At 44.6% G+C, this 17,497-nt stretch overlaps 1 protein-coding gene across 5 annotated transcripts in view; it reads right to left on the bottom strand.

Moving 5' to 3' along the window:
* The window catches only part of katnal2 (katanin p60 subunit A-like 2), an 87,601-nt gene that overhangs the window by 46,824 nt on the left and 23,280 nt on the right, over positions 1-17,497 (bottom strand). For 4 of the 5 annotated variants that reach the window (XR_010962704.1, XM_067983225.1, XM_067983203.1 and 1 more), the window contains exons 8-12: positions 15,979-16,056; positions 14,515-14,613; positions 14,370-14,433; positions 9,505-9,623; positions 5,350-5,441 (exon numbers count right to left, since the gene is read on the bottom strand). Coding sequence is in view for 4 of the 5 variants with exons in the window: in XM_067983225.1 (XP_067839326.1) it covers positions 5,350-5,441; positions 9,505-9,623; positions 14,370-14,433; positions 14,515-14,613; positions 15,979-16,056 (452 nt within the window). In the remaining variant the exon portion in view is untranslated. The remainder of the gene's footprint in view (positions 1-5,349; positions 5,442-9,504; positions 9,624-14,369; positions 14,434-14,514; positions 14,614-15,978; positions 16,057-17,497) is intronic. The other variant, XM_067983216.1, reaches the window with a different exon arrangement.

The following is a 17,497-nucleotide window of genomic DNA, read 5'->3' as shown; positions in this document are numbered from 1 at the left end:
GTGGCAAATATAACTCCACTATTTAAAAAAGGAGAGAGAGAGAGAAAACAGGGAACTACAGACCGGTTAGCCTAACATCAGTAGTAGGGAAAACGCTAGAGTCTATTATAAAGGATGTGATAACAGGACACTTTGAAAATATCAACGGGACTAGAGTCAACATGGAGTTATGAAAGGGAAATCGTGTTTGACAAACCTACTGGAGTTTTTTGAGGATGTAACTGGTAGAATAGATAAGGGAGAACCAGTGGATGTGGTTTATATGGATTTTCAGAAGGCCTTTGATAAAGTCCCACATAAGAGGTTAGTGTGCAAAATTAAAGCACATGGGATTGGATTGAAAATTGGATAACAGACAGGAAACAGAGAGTAGAAATAAATGTGTCTTTCTCGGGGTGGCAGGTGGTGACTAGTGGGGTGTCGCAGGGATCAGTGCTTGGGCCCCAGCTAGTCACAATATATATCAATGATTTGGATAAGGGAACCAAATGTAATATTTCCAAGTTTGCTGACGATACAAAACTAACATTGGGATTGTGATTGTGAAGAGGATGCAAAGAGGCTTCAAGGCGATGTGGACAAGTTGAGTGAGTGGGCAAATACATGGCAGATGCAGTGTAACATGGATAAATGTGAAGTTATCCACTTCGGAAGGAAAAACAGAAAGGCAGAGTATTATTTATATGGTGATAGATTGGGAAATGTTGATGTACAAAGAGACCTGGGAGTCCTTGTGCACCAGTCACTGAAAGCAAACATGTAGATGCAGCAAGCAGCTAGAAAGGCAAATGATATGTTGGCCTTCATTGCAAGAGGATTTGAGTGCAGAAGGAAGGATGTCTTACTGCAGTTATACAGGGCCTTGGCGAGACCACACCTGGAGTGTTGTGTGCAGTTTTGGGGCTCGATGTTAGCAGGGCTGCGGGTTCGCGGCGGGGGGACTATTGGGCGCATAGGTAACGCGCCCGGTGAAATTAGTCAGCCACCCGCGCGATCGCAGCCCAATTGGATCCACTTACCTGGTCTTCCGGGTTCCCCACTGCTGATCTGCGCGTCGGGCGGGTTGCACATGCGCAGTAAGATCTGTCAGCTGGAGGAGCTCTATTTAAAGGGGCAGTCCTCCACTGACAGATGCTGCAACAAATAGAAAAAATTACAGCATGGAGCAGCCCAGGGGGAAGGCTGCTCCCAGTTTAATGATGCCTCACTCCAGGTATCAATACATGGGGAAGGCCTGGCTCGAGGTGGCAGAGGAGGTCACCAGCACCACCAACATATCACGCACCTGCATACAGTGCAGGAGGCGCTCCAATGACCTCAATATGTCAGCCAAAGTGAGTACACTTACTCATTCCCCTACACTCTATCTGCCACATCACCGCCCCCACCCCACATCTCCTTCTGCACTGCCAACACTACTCTGTCACATCACCCCTCATACCCACTCAAACCTCATCCTCATCTTACCTGCACTTACTCACCTCGCCAGTACTCATCCCGCCACTACCACTCAACCCAATCCTCATACAATCTCATGGCTCTATCTCATACTCACCCTCTTGTGCATCTCTTTCACAGTCAGCCTCACTCAACCTGCCACTACCTGTGCTGCAGCCACAGGGCATGCATCACATATGTGCAGTAGGCAGCGTAAGGCAAACGAGTCGTGAGCATGAAGGGGATGCACAAGGGTGTTTGAGGGTTTGTCATGGTTTTTACTTATATTGAATTTCTGACCAACTCACATTACATATTGTATTGGCACCACTACCGCCACGTCTTTGCGAATCTTGTCTGGTTTGTGCAATAATGCCCTTTCCTGAGGATCACTATGAAGACCCACAACTGATGCCACCCATTGTCACTGCAGAGTGGGTGTAGGTGTATTTGCAGGGCTCTTTTGTGCAGACGGCTGAGAGATGTCGGCGATGTCCCCGGTGGCACCCTGGAAGGATGCAGAGGAGAAGTTGTTGAGGGCAGTGGTGACTTTGACAGCGACAGGTAAGAAGATGGTGCTTGGCCCAGCCGGGAGCAGCTCGGCATGAAGGAGGCTGCAGATGTCCACGACCACATGTTGAGTGACTCTAAGCCTCCGTGTGCACTGCTGCTCAGAGAGGTCCAGGAAGCTGAGCCTCGGTCTGTGGACCTTGTGGCGAGGGTAGTGCCCTCTGCGACGCACCTCTCTCTGCGGTAGCCCTCCCTCCTGCTGTACAGGTGGATGTGTCACAGCACTCTGTTGTGGAGCTCCACGTGTCAGAGGTGAACGGCGTGGATGGCGAGGCTGGTGATGCTGTTCGCCCTCTGAGGAGGTCATGACTGCAGCTACGGCGGCCCCCATCCGGAAGATGGACATCTGAGGGGGTCCGCAAGGTAGGTACATGTCTCTGGACCCCGGGGTAAGTGTGCAAGTTGGTGAATTTTCTTGTCAGGAGGAGGGTGGTGGAGGCCAAACTTTGGTTCCAAGTGACAGAGTGGCCTCCTGCAATGAGTGAGGGTCTCCCCCCCCCCCCCCCCACCCCCCACCCCACCTGTCAAATGGACCTTTGCAGCTGCCACAGGCTGACAGCTGCAACACGTCCATTTGAACTGGGACTGTTTCCCCCAGTATGGGAAACAGTCCCAGTTTTCTATAAAATCCCACCCCTCCTCACATAATCTCTTAATCAGGTCAGTTAATGACCTGAAATAGCACAATAAATACTTTCAAGTGGCATCCCGCTGGCTTTAATTGCCTGTGGGATTCCCACCAGCGGGGGCTGCGCGCGCACGCCGGCGCGTCAGTGGGGAACCCGGAAGTGGGTGGGTTGGAGCCAGGCTCCGGTCCCGCTTAGGGATTCCCCGATTTTCGGAGCCCCCCCCGCCAGGAACGCACCCGATAGCGGGTGCTAAAATGATGCCCTTGGTCTCCTTACCTAAGAAAGGATATACTTGCCATAGAGGGAGTGCAGCGAAGGTTCACCAGACTGATTCCTGGGATGGCAGGACTGTCGTATGAGGAGAGATTGGGTCGACTAGGTCTGTATTCACTAGAGCTCAGAAGAATGAGAGGGGATCTCATTGAAACATAAAATTCTGACAGGGCTAGACAGACTGGATGCTGCGAAGGATGTTTCCCTTGGCTGGGGAGGTCAAGAACGAGGGGTCACAGTCTCAGGATACGGGGTAGGACAGTTAGGACTAAGACGAGGAGAAATTTCTTCATTCAGAGGGTGGTGAACCTGTGGAATTCTCTACCACAGAAGGCTGTGGAGGCCAAGTCACTGAATATAATTAAGCAGGAGCTAGCTAGATTTCTAGACACAAAAGGCATCAAGGGAAGAGAGCGGGAATATGGTATTGAGATAGAGGAGCAGCCATGATCATATTGAATGGAGGTGCTGGCTCGAAGGGCCAAATGGCCTACCCCTGCTCCTATTTTCTCTGTTTCTATGTTTCGTATCCATGCTGCCATTGCCCCTTTTATTCCATGGCCTTCAATTTTGCTGACAAGCCTATTATGTGGCACTTTATCAAATGCCTTTTGAAAGTCCATATACACAACATCAACCGCATGGCCCTCATCAACCCTCTCTGTTACCTCATCAAAAAACTCAATCAAGTTAGTTCAACACGATTTGCCTTTAATAAATCCGTGCTGGCTTTCCTTTATTGATCCACACTTGTCCAAGCGACTATTAATTTTGTCCTGGATTATTGTTTCTAAAATCTTCCACTTAGTACAAGGGTGTAACATTTACGATTCTCCAGTCCTCTGGCACCACCCCACATCTAAGGAGGATTGGAAGATTACAGCCAGCACCTCTGCAACTTCCACTCTTACTTCCCTCAGCAACGTAGGATGCATCCCATCCGGACCAGGTGACTTATCTACTTTAAGTACAGCCAGCCTTTCTACTACCTCCTCTATCCATTTTTAGCCCATCCAGCATCTCAACTACCTCTTCTTTTACTGTGACTTTGGCAGCATCTTTTTCCTTGGTAAAGACAGATGCAAAGTATTAATTTAGTACCTCAGCCATGCCCTTAGCCTCCATGCATAGATCTCATTTTTAGTCCCTAATTGGCCCCACCCCTCCTCTTACAACCAATTTACTATTTATAGTAAGACTTTTGGTTTCCCTTTTATGTTAGTCACCAGTCTATTCTCATACTCTCTCTTTGCCCCTCTTATTTCCCTTTTCCCTTCTCCTCTGTTCTTTCTATATTCAGCCTGGTTCTCACATGTATTATCAACCTGACATCTGTCATACCCCCCTGTTTTACTGCTTCATCTTACTCTCTCTCTTTCGTCATCCAGGGAACTCTGGCTTTGGTTGCCCTACCTATCCCCACCATGTGAATTTACCTGGACTGTGAACCATCTCCTCTTTAAAGGCCGCCCATTGTTCAATTACAGTTTTCCCTGCCAGTCTTTGTTTCTAATTTACCCGGGCCAGATCCATTCTCAACCCACTGAAATTGGCCCTCCTCCAATTAAGTATTTTTACTCCAGATTGCTCCTTGTCCTTTTCCATAACTAATCTAAACCTTATGATACAATGATCACTGTGCCCTAAATGTTCTCCTACTGTCACTTGCTCCACTTGACCCACCTCATTCCCCAGAACCAGATCCAGCAACGCCTCCTTCCTCGATGGGCCGGAAACATACTGATCCTGAACACACTTCAGAAATTCCTCCCCCTCTTTGCCCTTTACACTATTATTATCCCAGTCTATATTAGGATAGTTGAAGACCCCCATTATCACTATAGTTCTTGTACCTCTCTGTAATTTCCCTGCAAATTTACTTCTGTATATCCTTCCCACTAGTTGGTGGCAAATAGAATATACCTAGTATAATGGTGCCTCTATTGTTTCTTAACTCTAAACAAATAGATTCAAGCCCTTGACCCCTCAAGGACATATCTTTCTCTAGCAATGCAATATTCTCTTTAATCAATATTGCCACCCCCCTCCTTTTTTTCCTTCCCTATCTTTCCTGAACACCTAGTATCCAGGAATATTTAGTACCCAATCCTGCTCTTTGAGCCAGGTCTTCGTTATTGCCACTACATCATATTCCCAAGTGACTATTTGCGCCTGTAGCTCACCAATCTTATTTACCATGCTTCGTGCGTTTACACACATGCACACTAAACCTATCTTAGACTGTCTCATATTCTCTCTTCGTCTGATCCCACCTAATGCTGTACTATTTCTTACTCTAGTGCTATCCTTTATGCACCTTGGTTCACCTTTCTAATGCTAATACGAGGAATAAAATAGGATCTGCGAACGAATTGTAAGGTATGGGACAAAAAGGTAGTAAAAATAATTATAAAAATTTGAAACGATTAAGAGCACTGACCCCGGGATGCTGCCACGCTGGCTCATCACTGACTCCAGCTCATCCAGGAAGATAGTAGAGGGAGCATGAAATCGAGCAAGTTCAAACAGCACCTGAGAAATACAAAAGGTAATGCATTTTGTTTTTGTAAAAAACTTAATCAAAATAAAGATAATACTGTGCAAACCAGAACAAAGTGGGGGGAAAAAACTCAATATAAAATAATTCCCAAATGGGTGGCATAGATTCACATCCAGTACTGACAATACCAACATGGGATAAGGAACCAAATAAAAAGACACATCATTCTGAAATAAATAAAATTCATAGATCCCTCTGCATTGAACACTTGAAGAAAGGAGTAGCCAAGTTAGCTGTGCTACAAGATATATCAGGCAAAAATTGACAAAATCACAAGATAGGTTTGGACGAAGAAGCCCCTTCAACCAATCTCATCTCATCCTTCCAGAAAACCAACCCTAAATGTTTTTCTTAAAAGAAAACAAAAACAGAAAAATCTGAGGAAACGTCGACTGACTGACTTCTATTTCTCCACAGATGCTGCCTGACCTGCTCAGCATTTCCATTCATTTTTGTTTTTGTTTTCAGATTTCTAGCATCTGCAGCATTTTGCTTCTTTGTTTCCTAATTAAGTTGTGTTCTGGCCTCAACAACACTCTTCCTGGAAACTCCTTCCAGCAATTGATCACCCTTTATTTAAAAAAACACTTCCTTTTTCCAATGCTGATCTGGACTCAAGATGAGTTTTCTAACCCAACATTAGCTGTTTCTCCTTAAAGTACTGTAACTGGACGTAGCTTCCTACAACCCTGAAGATACCGGAGGGAAAATTCAACTCATAGCCATCCATTTTGCGCCTGGAAAATGGGCGGCCCGCAGATGAGAATCAGGGGAGGGGGCATCTCGGTCATCACTTTAACGTCCAAAGCCCGCCTGATGTGTTAATTCAGATGGGCCATTAAATGGGTGAGCAATCCAGCTGCCTGAAACAGGCATAAAGCTCCTTAAAGATGCAAATCATAGAGTCATAGAGTCATACAGCACGGATAGAGGCCCTTCGGCCCATCGTGTCCGCGCCGGCCATCAGCCCTGTCTACTCTAATCCCATATTCCAGCATTTGGTCCGTAGCCTTGTATGCTATGGCATTTCAAGTGCTCATCCAAATGCTTCTTGAATGTTGTGAGGGTTCCTGCCTCCACAACCCTTTCAGGCAGTGAGTTCCAGACTCCAACCACCCTCTGGGTGAAAAAGTTCTTTCTCAAATCCCCTCTAAACCTCCCGCCTTTTACCTTGAATCTATGTCCCCTTGTTATAGAACCCTCAACGAAGGGAAAAAGCTCCTTAGTATCCATCCTATCTGTGCCCCTCATAATTTTGTACACCTCAATCATGTCCCCCCTCAGCCTCCTCTGCTCCAAGGAAAACAAACCCAATCTTCCCAGTCTCTCTTCATAGCTGAAGCGCTCCAGCCCTGGTAACATCCTGCTGAATCTCCTCTGCACCCTCTCCAAAGCGATCACATCCTTCCTGTAGTGTGGCGACCAGAACTGCACACAGTACTCCAGCTGTGGCCTAACCAGTGTTTTATACAGCTCCATCATAACCTCCTTGCTCTTATATTCTATGCCTCAGCTAATAAAGGCAAGTATCCCATATGCCTTCTTTACCACCTTATCTACCTGTTCCGCCGCCTTCAGGGATCTGTGAACTTGCACACCAAGATCCCTCTGACCCTCTGTCTTGCCTAGGCTCCTCCCATTCATTGTGTATTCCCTTGCCTTGTTAGTCCCTCCAAAGTGCATCACCTCGCACTTTTCCGGGTTAAATTCCATTTGCCACTGTTCCGTCCATCTGACCAACCCATCTATATCGTCCTGCAGACTGAGGCTATCCTCCTCACTATTTACCACCCTACCAATCTTTGTATCATCAGCGAACTTACTGATCATACCTTTTACATTCATATCCAAGTCATTAATGTAGACCACAAACAGCAAGGGACCCAGCAGCGATCCCTGTGGTACCCCACTGGCCACAGGCTTCCAGTCACAAAAACAACCTTCGACCATCACCCTCTGCCTTCTGCCACTAAGCCAGTTTTGTATCCAAAGTGCCAAGGCACCCTGGATTCCATGGGCTCGTACCTTCTTGACCAGTCTCCTGTGGGGGACTTTATCGAAGGCCTTACTGAAATCCATGTATACCACATCCACTGCGTTACCCTCATCCACACGCCTAGTCACCCCCTCAAAAAATTCAATCAAATTAGTCAGACATGATCTTCCCTTGACAAAGCCATGTTGACTATCCCTGATTAATCCTTGCTTCTCCAAGTGGAGACTAATTTTGTCCTTCAGAATTTTTTCCAATAATTTTCCTACCACTGATGTTAGGCTCACTGGCCTGTAGTTCCCCGGTTTTTCCCTACTCCCCTTCTTGAATAATGGTATTACATTAGCGGTTCTCCAGTCCTCTGGCACATCCCCTGTGGCCAGAGAGGTTCTGAATATATGTGTCAGAGCCCCCGCAATCTCCTCCTTTGCCTCACACAGTAGCCTGGGATACATTTCGTCCGGGCCTGGGGATTTATCCATTTTTAGGCCTGCTAAAACCGCCAATACCTCCTCCCGCTCGATGTTAATATGTTCGAGTATATCACAGTCCCCCTGCCGTATTTCTATGTCTACATCGTCCTTCTCCATAGTGAAAACAGATGCAAAAAATTCATTTAGAACCCCTCCTACATCTGCTGGCTCCACACACAGATTGCCATTTTTGTCCCTAATGGGCCCTATTTTTTCCCTAGTCATCCTCTTACCCTTAATATACTTATAAAACATCTTAGGATTTTCCTTTATTTTGCTCGCCAGTGTTATTTCATGGCCCCTCCTTGATCTCCTAATTTCTTTTTTAAGTATCCCCCTGCACTTTTTGTACTCCTCTAGGGCTTCCTCCGTCTTTAGCCTTTTGTATCTGCCAAAAGCCCTCCTTTTTTTCCTAATCCATTCTCGTATATCCCCTGACATCCAAGGTTCCCTGGAGTTCTTGGAACCACCCTTGACCTTTACGGGAACATGTTGCCATTGTATGGTCTCAATCTTCCTTCTGAAAGACTCCCATTGCTCCGATGCGGATTTTCCTACAAGCAGCTGATCCCAGTCCATTTTGGCCAGATCCTGCCTTATCCTATTAAAATCGGCCTTCCCCCAATTTAGAACCTTTATTTCCGGCCCCTCCCTGTCCTTTTCCATGACCACCTTAAATCTCACCAAATTATGGTCACTGTCACCAAATCGAGGTCCTACGCAGGTACAGATGGACAGAGCTTGTGCCACATGCACATAGTTGTACCAGGTCTTGAGTGGCCTAACCAGCGATCCGTAAAGGGTCCACTGGAGGCTGCTCAAAAAAAAAAGCCTAAAAAATTTTGAATTTTAATTTTTCTGGGTCCAGGAGAAGCATCGATGATCCTCCTGGGCCCCCCAAAAAAATCTAGGCCGTTGCCATCATGTTCGCACCCCCTCCCCCTACCATACCCCAGGATTGTCTCCTCCCACAGCCGCGACCTGCTGGCCGTCTCAGAGTGTGTGATCTGACTGATTAACCACCCTGCCTGAATGGCGAGCTGCAGCAGGCGCCCGCAGCTCGCTTGTGGCATTTTATTGAGCCCGAAGCCGAATTTGGCTTAGGCCTCAGGCCAGCACGAACCGTTGCTCCACTGACTTTGTGCATCTTTTTAGCGCAAGTCAAACTTTTCGACTCCCGACTCTTGTTAGGACGTAGCTTGGTTTCCCTGGTGTCAGTAACACTCTGGTTTCTCAAGCAAGTACCCCTTGTCCATGTGTGAGTCTGACAGTGGATATCAACAAGCTATTCAAATATGGAATCACAGTCAAGGCCAATTTTCACCACACATCTAAACATTCGATCTGGAGTCACCAGACAGTGGTCAGGAATGAAAATACAGCTTATTTGCTTTTCCTTTCCCGGTGACACTGAGATCAGCTAATTAAGTACGGATCAGTGACTTTCCTGGTCTCAATGACTTGGTGCCACATCATACATTGCATTGCATTGACCTACTGTTAGGAGGGCTAACAGTGAGATATCTGTTGGATAAAACTATGACAGAAGAACTGATTGAATGTCCTTACCCGGACAAGTTTTTCAGAATCTCCCCTCCATTTGCTGACAATGGTAGAGGCTGAAATGTTGAAGAAGGTTGTGTTACATTCAGTGGCGACAGCCTTTGCAAGCAATGTTTTTCCGGTACCTTAACAAAACACAGTCAGAAGACATTACAGGAAGAAAAGAAACAAAAAGTGAAGAATTGTTTCTGCCTTCAAAAAATTTTTTTAATCAATTATTATACTCATAGTTTACAAAGAGGATATAGCATAGAATCATAGAAGCTTACAACATGGAAACAGGCCCTTCGGCCCAACATGTCCATGTCGCCCAGTTTATACCACTAAGCTAGTCCCAATTACCTGCACTTGGCCCATATCCCTCTATACCCATCTTACCCATGTAACTGTCCAAATGCTTTTTAAAAGACAAAATTGTACCCGCCTCTACTACTGCTTCTGGCAGCTCGTTCCAGACACTCACCACCCTTTGAGTGAAAAAATTGCCCCTACGCTCCCAATCCAGTATGCCACCCAGTCCCCAAATGATGAACATTTTATAATAATTATCTTTATAATACATGATAATCGTATCAGTGAACTCAGTGTGCTGCTTATGCACTGCAGACCATCAACCAAAGTACTTTGTTACAAGCTTTGGCATCTACCACATTACTGATCAAAAGCAAAATACTCAATTAACATCATAAATATAACTCCCTCAATGGCCTAATAAGTAAAATGTACCGTCCAGTGTAGCACTAAGCCATATGAATCAGAAGATCCTAGGGTCAATTCTTGTTCTGTGCTGAGTTACTTAAATGCAGCCAGGACAGCAGTTGCGTGTGTTGCAATTGGCCTTATCACTCTGGGCGAGCAAGTGAAAAAAAGTCAGCCAAGGTTCCCACTCCTGGTTGAAAGTGTGTATTTGTGGCTGGCAGCTGAGTACCCGATTGGGCGTGACTATAATGCCCATTGTCAAGAACTGTCTGTCAACACTTACTCCCTCAGCTCATGATGTGGAGATGCCGGTGATGGACTGGGGTTGACAATTGTAAACAATTTTACAACACCAAGTTATAGTCCAGCAATTTTATTTTAAATTCACAAGCTTTCGGAGGCTACCTCCTTCCTCAGGTGAACGTTCACCTGAGGAAGGAGGTAGCCTCCGAAAGCTTGTGAATTTAAAATAAAATTGCTGGACTATAACTTGGTGTTGTAAAATTGTTTACAATCCCTCAGCTCACACAAGGTATTGGATGATTGCCAGCTCCATGGATCCATACTTTACTAAGAGTCAGCATCATCAGGAGAGGAGAGGAGGAAAAGGTGACAAAATTGGGGGGGGAAAAAAAATCACATATTAATAAACTGAGTAATGCAGACTGTGTGGTCAACTGAGTCATGCAGACCAAGGAGGTCCTAGGTTTGATCCATCCTCACCTGGATTGAGTTGGCTGATCCTAACTGGAGCAGTGATAGAGTCTTCGAGTCCCCATTTCAGTGTGCTATTGTCTTGTAATGTACTGAAAACTATGTGTTATTAATAAACAAATTGTCAGGAGTCAATCTGAGTCCACTCAGATAGCAGTGCTGTGTACTGATACTGTTCCATTCATCAGAAATATAGATGCTGCCACTGGGGACTGGGTGGCATACTGGATTGGGAGCGTAGTTCAAATTCAGCCCGGATAGATAGAAAGGAAGTCTCCTCCGTGAGCGGCAAGAGGCAGGAATGCCTGGAATTAATTTTATGTAATACAGCCTCACCTTCGGTACCTGTACCAAGTGAGTGCAGCTGCAACATTGCTGACATGCTCCAGCCACATTATGGGGCAGTCACTTAATTTGAATGAAAATCAAGTGACCAATGACCCTTGCGCAGAACTGGTTTACAAGCTACCGGTTCTTTTTGCGCTCACTATCTACACTGGAGTGCACCGTAGGCCTCAAGTCTTTGTACCCAATAATATGGGGAGCGGTTGTCTGATGCATTATTAATCGGCCCTCCTGTCCCCTTTCTGTCCAACAAACAACAAGAGCCACAACTGAATAAATTACCTCAACCAAATAAATTACCTTAACCCCTAAACAGACAATGCTCTCCAAATAGTCACAGCAATGCCAATAACCTAAGGGGAATTTTAACCCCCCAGACCGGGAGGTTGGAGGTGAAAATAGTAGTTTTTTGGGTCGCAACCACAATCCAGCTCCAACGAGCCCACTTCCGGGTTTAACGTGGGCACGTTTGGATGCATGTGCAGAGTCAAACTGCCGAGGTCGAATCCCCAGTTAGTGCTGGTGGGCGGGTCGTTAGCGGGGCAATTAAGGTAGTTAAGAGACATTGAGTAGCGTCTTTTAAATTGATTTTAACTGAGCTTTAAATTTAATGCCTCCAGGCCGGCTTTCACGGGGCTCGTGAATCGTGGCAATTAAAAGGAGGCGCGAAGGGCCAGTTCATCAGGTAAGTGCCTTTATTGCACTGCTTGTGGACCAGGAGGAGCAGGAGTGTTTCCTCCAGGCCCAACAAGCTTACCTGCCATGATTGGACCCCCACAATCAGCCCAACCCTGCCCCTCAATGACTGAGCCCCCCCCCATGCCCAATCGCCCACTTCTGAACTCTCCCCTACCCCCCCAAACACGATTGCTCCCCTCCCATCCAACCCCCAATGACACTGATCTCGCCCCGGCCTCCCCAATTTCTCTAGGTCGCGATCACAGATTCCGACCCGCCAACTTCACTTCCAGGTTTCCGGCACAAAAATCTACCCCCCCCCCACCCCACTCTTTTCCGGGCTCCAGGTATAAATCATGCCCCTAGTGCACCTCCTGCATTCCAAGCATCATGCAATCAAAATGCACGTTTGGATGCATGTGCAGAGTCAAACTGCCGAGGTCGAATCCCCAGTTAGTGCTGGTGGGCGGGTCGTTAGCGGGGCATTGTATGTAAACTTTATTAAAAAATGTTAAAAACTGAAAGTAGTATGCATTTTCTTCTGAATGATCACATAATCCTAAAAGCTGACTGCATAGTTACCTCAGAATCGCTCAGTTGCCTCTTTTTTAAAAAATCTTGTTTTATGTTTTACAATTGCTGGTTAGAAGCAGCCTGGAAGTGGATGTTTTGCATGGAATTTCCCCATTGTGAGTTTGAATGGGGAATGCTGTCCATAACCCACTGATGATGTCGCTGAAGCAGAAGTTCATGATGTCATGTGAGAAGGAGTTCTACACAAAAAAAAACACCTAGGCCCCAAATTTATTTAGCCGTTCTGGCGGTCTCCCACCATAACACCAACAGAAGTCCATAGAATGGCTAGAAACTTCTCCGAAACCTGGATACATTGGGTCCCGGCCTAACACAAGAGTTTCCTGCAGCCTTGTTGGGGGTATAACCTCTACCATCCCAAAAAAGGTCACTGACATGGTAGGGCCGAATCCCTTTAATGGCAGTTCCTGCTTCCTCATCTTTAATAGGATCTAGCATATGGATGGAGACGGGTACGTTGAGTAAAACCACTGTACGGTGTGGTACTCAGCCGTACAGATCAGGAAGGTCCTGGCTTTGTCCCCCGGTCTGAGCTACTTATAGGAACACTACAATTAAACTCCATGCCCCGAGAAACAAAATCAGCCAAGGATTCTTGCTTCCAGGCACAAGTTGGTCTGGACCCACAAGGATCATGGGGTAACTTAAAAAATTAAAAATTAAGCAGCCCATTGACACAGCAGGCCACTTGGGGCACCCAGATTCCTCTTCTGGAGGGATGGGACCCAGTACCTGCCCCTCCGGGCTGGACATCTTACGCAGCTTTTCCTGAGTCTTCGATGGGAGATCTGCAGGTGCCTCCCCACACCGCTGAAGGTCCACTTCTGTAGGAGCCTCCCCCAACCATGCAAACTTCAGCAGAAATTCCGCAGCGAGCACAAGCCCAATGTAACTGCTGGGACTGCGCCTCGCAGATTTCCGCGGCACTGCTTCCAAACTACCTTTAACCATCCACTCTAAAGCGCAGCACAAGGTTTAAAAAAAGGTAACTGACAGCCATAGGTACAGATAGTTCCTTTTATAATATGCATGATTAACAGCAAATTCTAAAATTTGTTGCATATACTACCCCTATTAGCTGGAATGATTATATTATGTACTTTTTTCACGATATATAGCTAGGGAAGTCCAGTGGCAATGAGATTGCACAGCAGCCTGACATAGTTTCATTTTTATTATTAAATCCTTTGATTACTCCCTAATCTTTATTAATGGGATTTTTAATATCTAGCAGAATAGACAAATAGGACTTCGGTTTACCAACTACCTCATTAGAGCTCTCTCCATGTCCATGGCCGAGTAAAACCACTGTGCGGTGTGGTACTCAGCCGTACAGATCAGGAAGGTCCTGGCTTTGTCCCCCGGTCTGAGCCTACTTATAGGAACACTACAATTAAACTCCATGCCCCGAGAAACAAAATCAGCCAAGGATTCTTGCTTCCAGTGACTGCTGCTGAAAAGTGTGCAAGGATGGACACTGGGTGAGGAGAGGATGTTCACCAAGGTCAAATAGTGTGGCTTAACTGAGTATGTTCACATATGAAGAATGGTAACTTGGGCAAGGTGCTGGAGAACTGCAGTAATCTGCAGTCATCACCTTCAGGAGAGAAAAGGATAAAAAATGATTTTTAAAAAGTCTCACTTGTTGGAAGTATGCTGCCTCCCAAAAATGTAGTTCCTCCCACCGTAATTGAGGTTGCCATTATTTGGCACAATATCAATTTCTCCCCCTAGACACATGACTCACAGCTTTCTGGTCCAGAAGCAAGGTCATCAACTGCAGCATTTAAAACCAGTCCTGTCTATGTTAATTCTCAAAGACAGGCAATAAAATCCCTTACCTGGTGGTCCATAAAGTAACAATCCTTTCCATGGGGACAGAATCCCAGTAAACAGCTGAGGATACTAGAGATAAAAAGTACAGGACTAAGCATTGTATGTATAACAGGCAAACGTAAAACATGCTTTTAATTTAAAATAACTTGCCTTAATAGGGTACACGACAGCTTCTTTAACTAGTCGTTTGGCTGGCTCCAGCCCAATTATGTCATTCCATCTCACATTTGGATTATGTAGATAAATATCCTTAAAACAGATAAAATCAATCAAATTTTTAAAAAAGTTCTCTAGAAATTGAATACATTATTTTAAATTTCTCCAATAACGCTACTGGCCCTGTCATCAAAGTTTGCAAATTACATGAAACTCGGAAATGTAGTAAACAGTGAGGAGGGTAGTAACAGACTTCAGGAGGTCATAGACAGACTGGTGAAATGGGCAGACACATGGCAGATGAAATATAACACAGAGAAGTGTGAAGTGATACATTTTGGTAGGAAGAATAAGGAGTGGCAATATAAACAAAATGGTACAATTTTAAAGGGGGAGCAGGAACAGAGAGACCCGAGGGTGTACGTACAAAAATCTTTGAAGGTGGCAGGACAAATTGAGAAGGCTGTTAAAAAGGCATACGGGTCCTTGGCTTTATAAATAGAGGCATAGTGTACAAAAGCAAGGAAGTTATGCTAAACCTTTACAAAACACTGGTTAGGCCCCAGCTGGAATACTGTGTCCAGTTCTGGGCACCACACTTTAGGAAGGATGTCAAGGCCTTAGAGAGGGTGCAGAGGAGATTTACTAGAATGGTACCAGGGATGAAAGACTTCAGTTACATGGAGAGACAAGAGAATCTGGGGTTGTTCTCCTTAGAGCAGAGAAGATTAAGGGGAGATTTGATAGAGGCGTTCAAAATCATGACGGGTTTTTATAGAGTAAATAAGGAGAAACTGTTTACAGTGGCAGAAGGGTCGAGATAACCAGAGGACTCAGATTTAAGATATTTGCCAAAAGAACCAGAGGCGACAAGAGGAAAAAAAATTATGCAACAAGTTGGTATGATGTGGAATTCGCTGCTTGAAAGGGTGGTGGAAATAGATTCAATAATAACTTTCAAAAGGAAATGGATAAATACTTGAAGTGGAAAAATTTGCAGGGCTATGGGGAAAAAGCAGGGAAGTGGGACTAATTCGATAGCTCTTTCAACGAGCCATCACAGGCACGATGGGCCAAATGGCCTCCTTCTGTGCTGTATCATTCTATGATTCTGTGACTTTTTGCATGAACATTTGAAATAGCAACAAAAAGTCCTGGCAATGCCCAACAGATTAGCATTTCAGGTGAGATCCTTCATCAGATGGGCTAGTTGTGCATTTGTAGCATGCTCTGGTTCAGTTTCAGGTTTCTTTCTCCACTAAGTCGCATTTAACGCTTCTACATTCTGCTTATAGTGTGCAGTTACCTATGCTGAAACAGACCACAAATACTTGCCTAAAATGCAAAACCACAGCTAAATGTTGAAAGTCTCGTCTCTGCTAATCCGCCACAAAGCCATTGATAGGCCGTTTGAATCTACGCAATACAGATTTTGAAATTTACATCTCCATGGCTTACCCTGCTAACAACAACAGCAAGGTCTCTCATTTCACCATTTGCTCCTATGAAGGCACCCAGAGGTTTTATTAATCGTTCCTACCAAAATAAAAACATTTCAAAAAGAAACACATGAATACAATGTTAATACATGTTTAAAAAGGTAATGCTCATAAAATTAAAAGATGAGAAGCAACACTCGATGAAAATAAAAATTCCGGGAAAAACAAATGCTGACATATTCTTTAATTAATGGAAATAATTTAAAAAAGAAAAACAATTAAAAAGAAAATGTTCAATATTGTTAGTCAATTCAATGAATGCCATAATTCCATAAAGATAACCATTACTCATTACGTTATATGAAAGATAACCCTGAATATATCTTGTACGCCCATCACCACACTTCTTGAGTGAATGTCACTTACCTCAAGCTACACTGCCTGTCACTTCACATTTTGATAGATTTTTAATCATTTGTTTACTAATACTGAAATCTCTAAACACCCTTTAAACATGGTATTCAATCACTGTCACCTCTACTCTCAAGAACCAAACTAAACAGTTCAAATGTGAGCTGAATTTCACCAGCAAGAGGTGAACAGTGAGGGCAGAATCTCTGGTCAAACTGCATGGTTGCTGAATTCAATGTCTAATGCAAAAATAAAAATATTTAAAAATATGATTTAAAAACTATAGTGTGCAAAATAGGTTGTAACATATATGCATGGAGGTCACATGGACCAATACTGTGTTGAATGTTTCATTCACATCAAACTTTTCTGTACACAAACATAGTAACTTAATCACAACCAAAAATTATGGCAGAAAAAGATCGATATGGAGCTGTGGTTGGCCATATTAACCATTTGGAAGTGATCATTTCTATACTGATTACATTAATAATAGAACTATATAGTGATTTAGTGCATTTGCAAATGAAATGAAGCTAGTAAAGTACAATTAAGAGGAAACAAGAATAGATAACCTCCAACCCTACTGAGTTTCCTCCTCATAGTTTTGGGTTATTTTGTTGATCAGTACACCTGCGCAATCAAAAATCAGGGGTTTGTTGTCACACAAACTTAAAGTATCATGTAGTGGTGCTTTATCAGCTTAGGAGGAGGATCAAAGGAAGTAGCCTGCTTGTAAAATCCAAATGTTGATTCAAGGACCAGCAACTTTATTCTGCTGGACTTAAAAGTCCTGAAATGTAAGATACCTCCCATACAACCCTCAATTACAATAATTTTTTTAGTGAATTTTAGGGAAAACAAAACTTTCCCAAGCTCCCTTCCCCTCCCAAACACCTACCGAGCAAAAGTATCATCCAGTGTAGCACTAAGCTTTATAGAGCATAAAGTTCCACGTTTGATCCCCAGTCTGCACTCATTCACTGATCTCAGCCAAGACAACAATTAGGGGTGCTACAATTTGTCTCCGCATCCCGAGGCTAGGATGGGAAAAAAAATACTCCAGCGTTCCCATTCCTAACTGTTATCTGGTGACTTGTACTGGAGTGTGGATGAGAACAGGAACA

The sequence above is a fragment of the Heptranchias perlo genome, chromosome 1 (assembly GCF_035084215.1).
Source record: "Heptranchias perlo isolate sHepPer1 chromosome 1, sHepPer1.hap1, whole genome shotgun sequence".
Taxonomy (NCBI): Eukaryota; Metazoa; Chordata; class Chondrichthyes; order Hexanchiformes; family Hexanchidae; genus Heptranchias; species Heptranchias perlo.
Note: the sequence above shows the minus strand (reverse complement) of the source record. Positions and strands in the feature narration are given on the sequence as shown.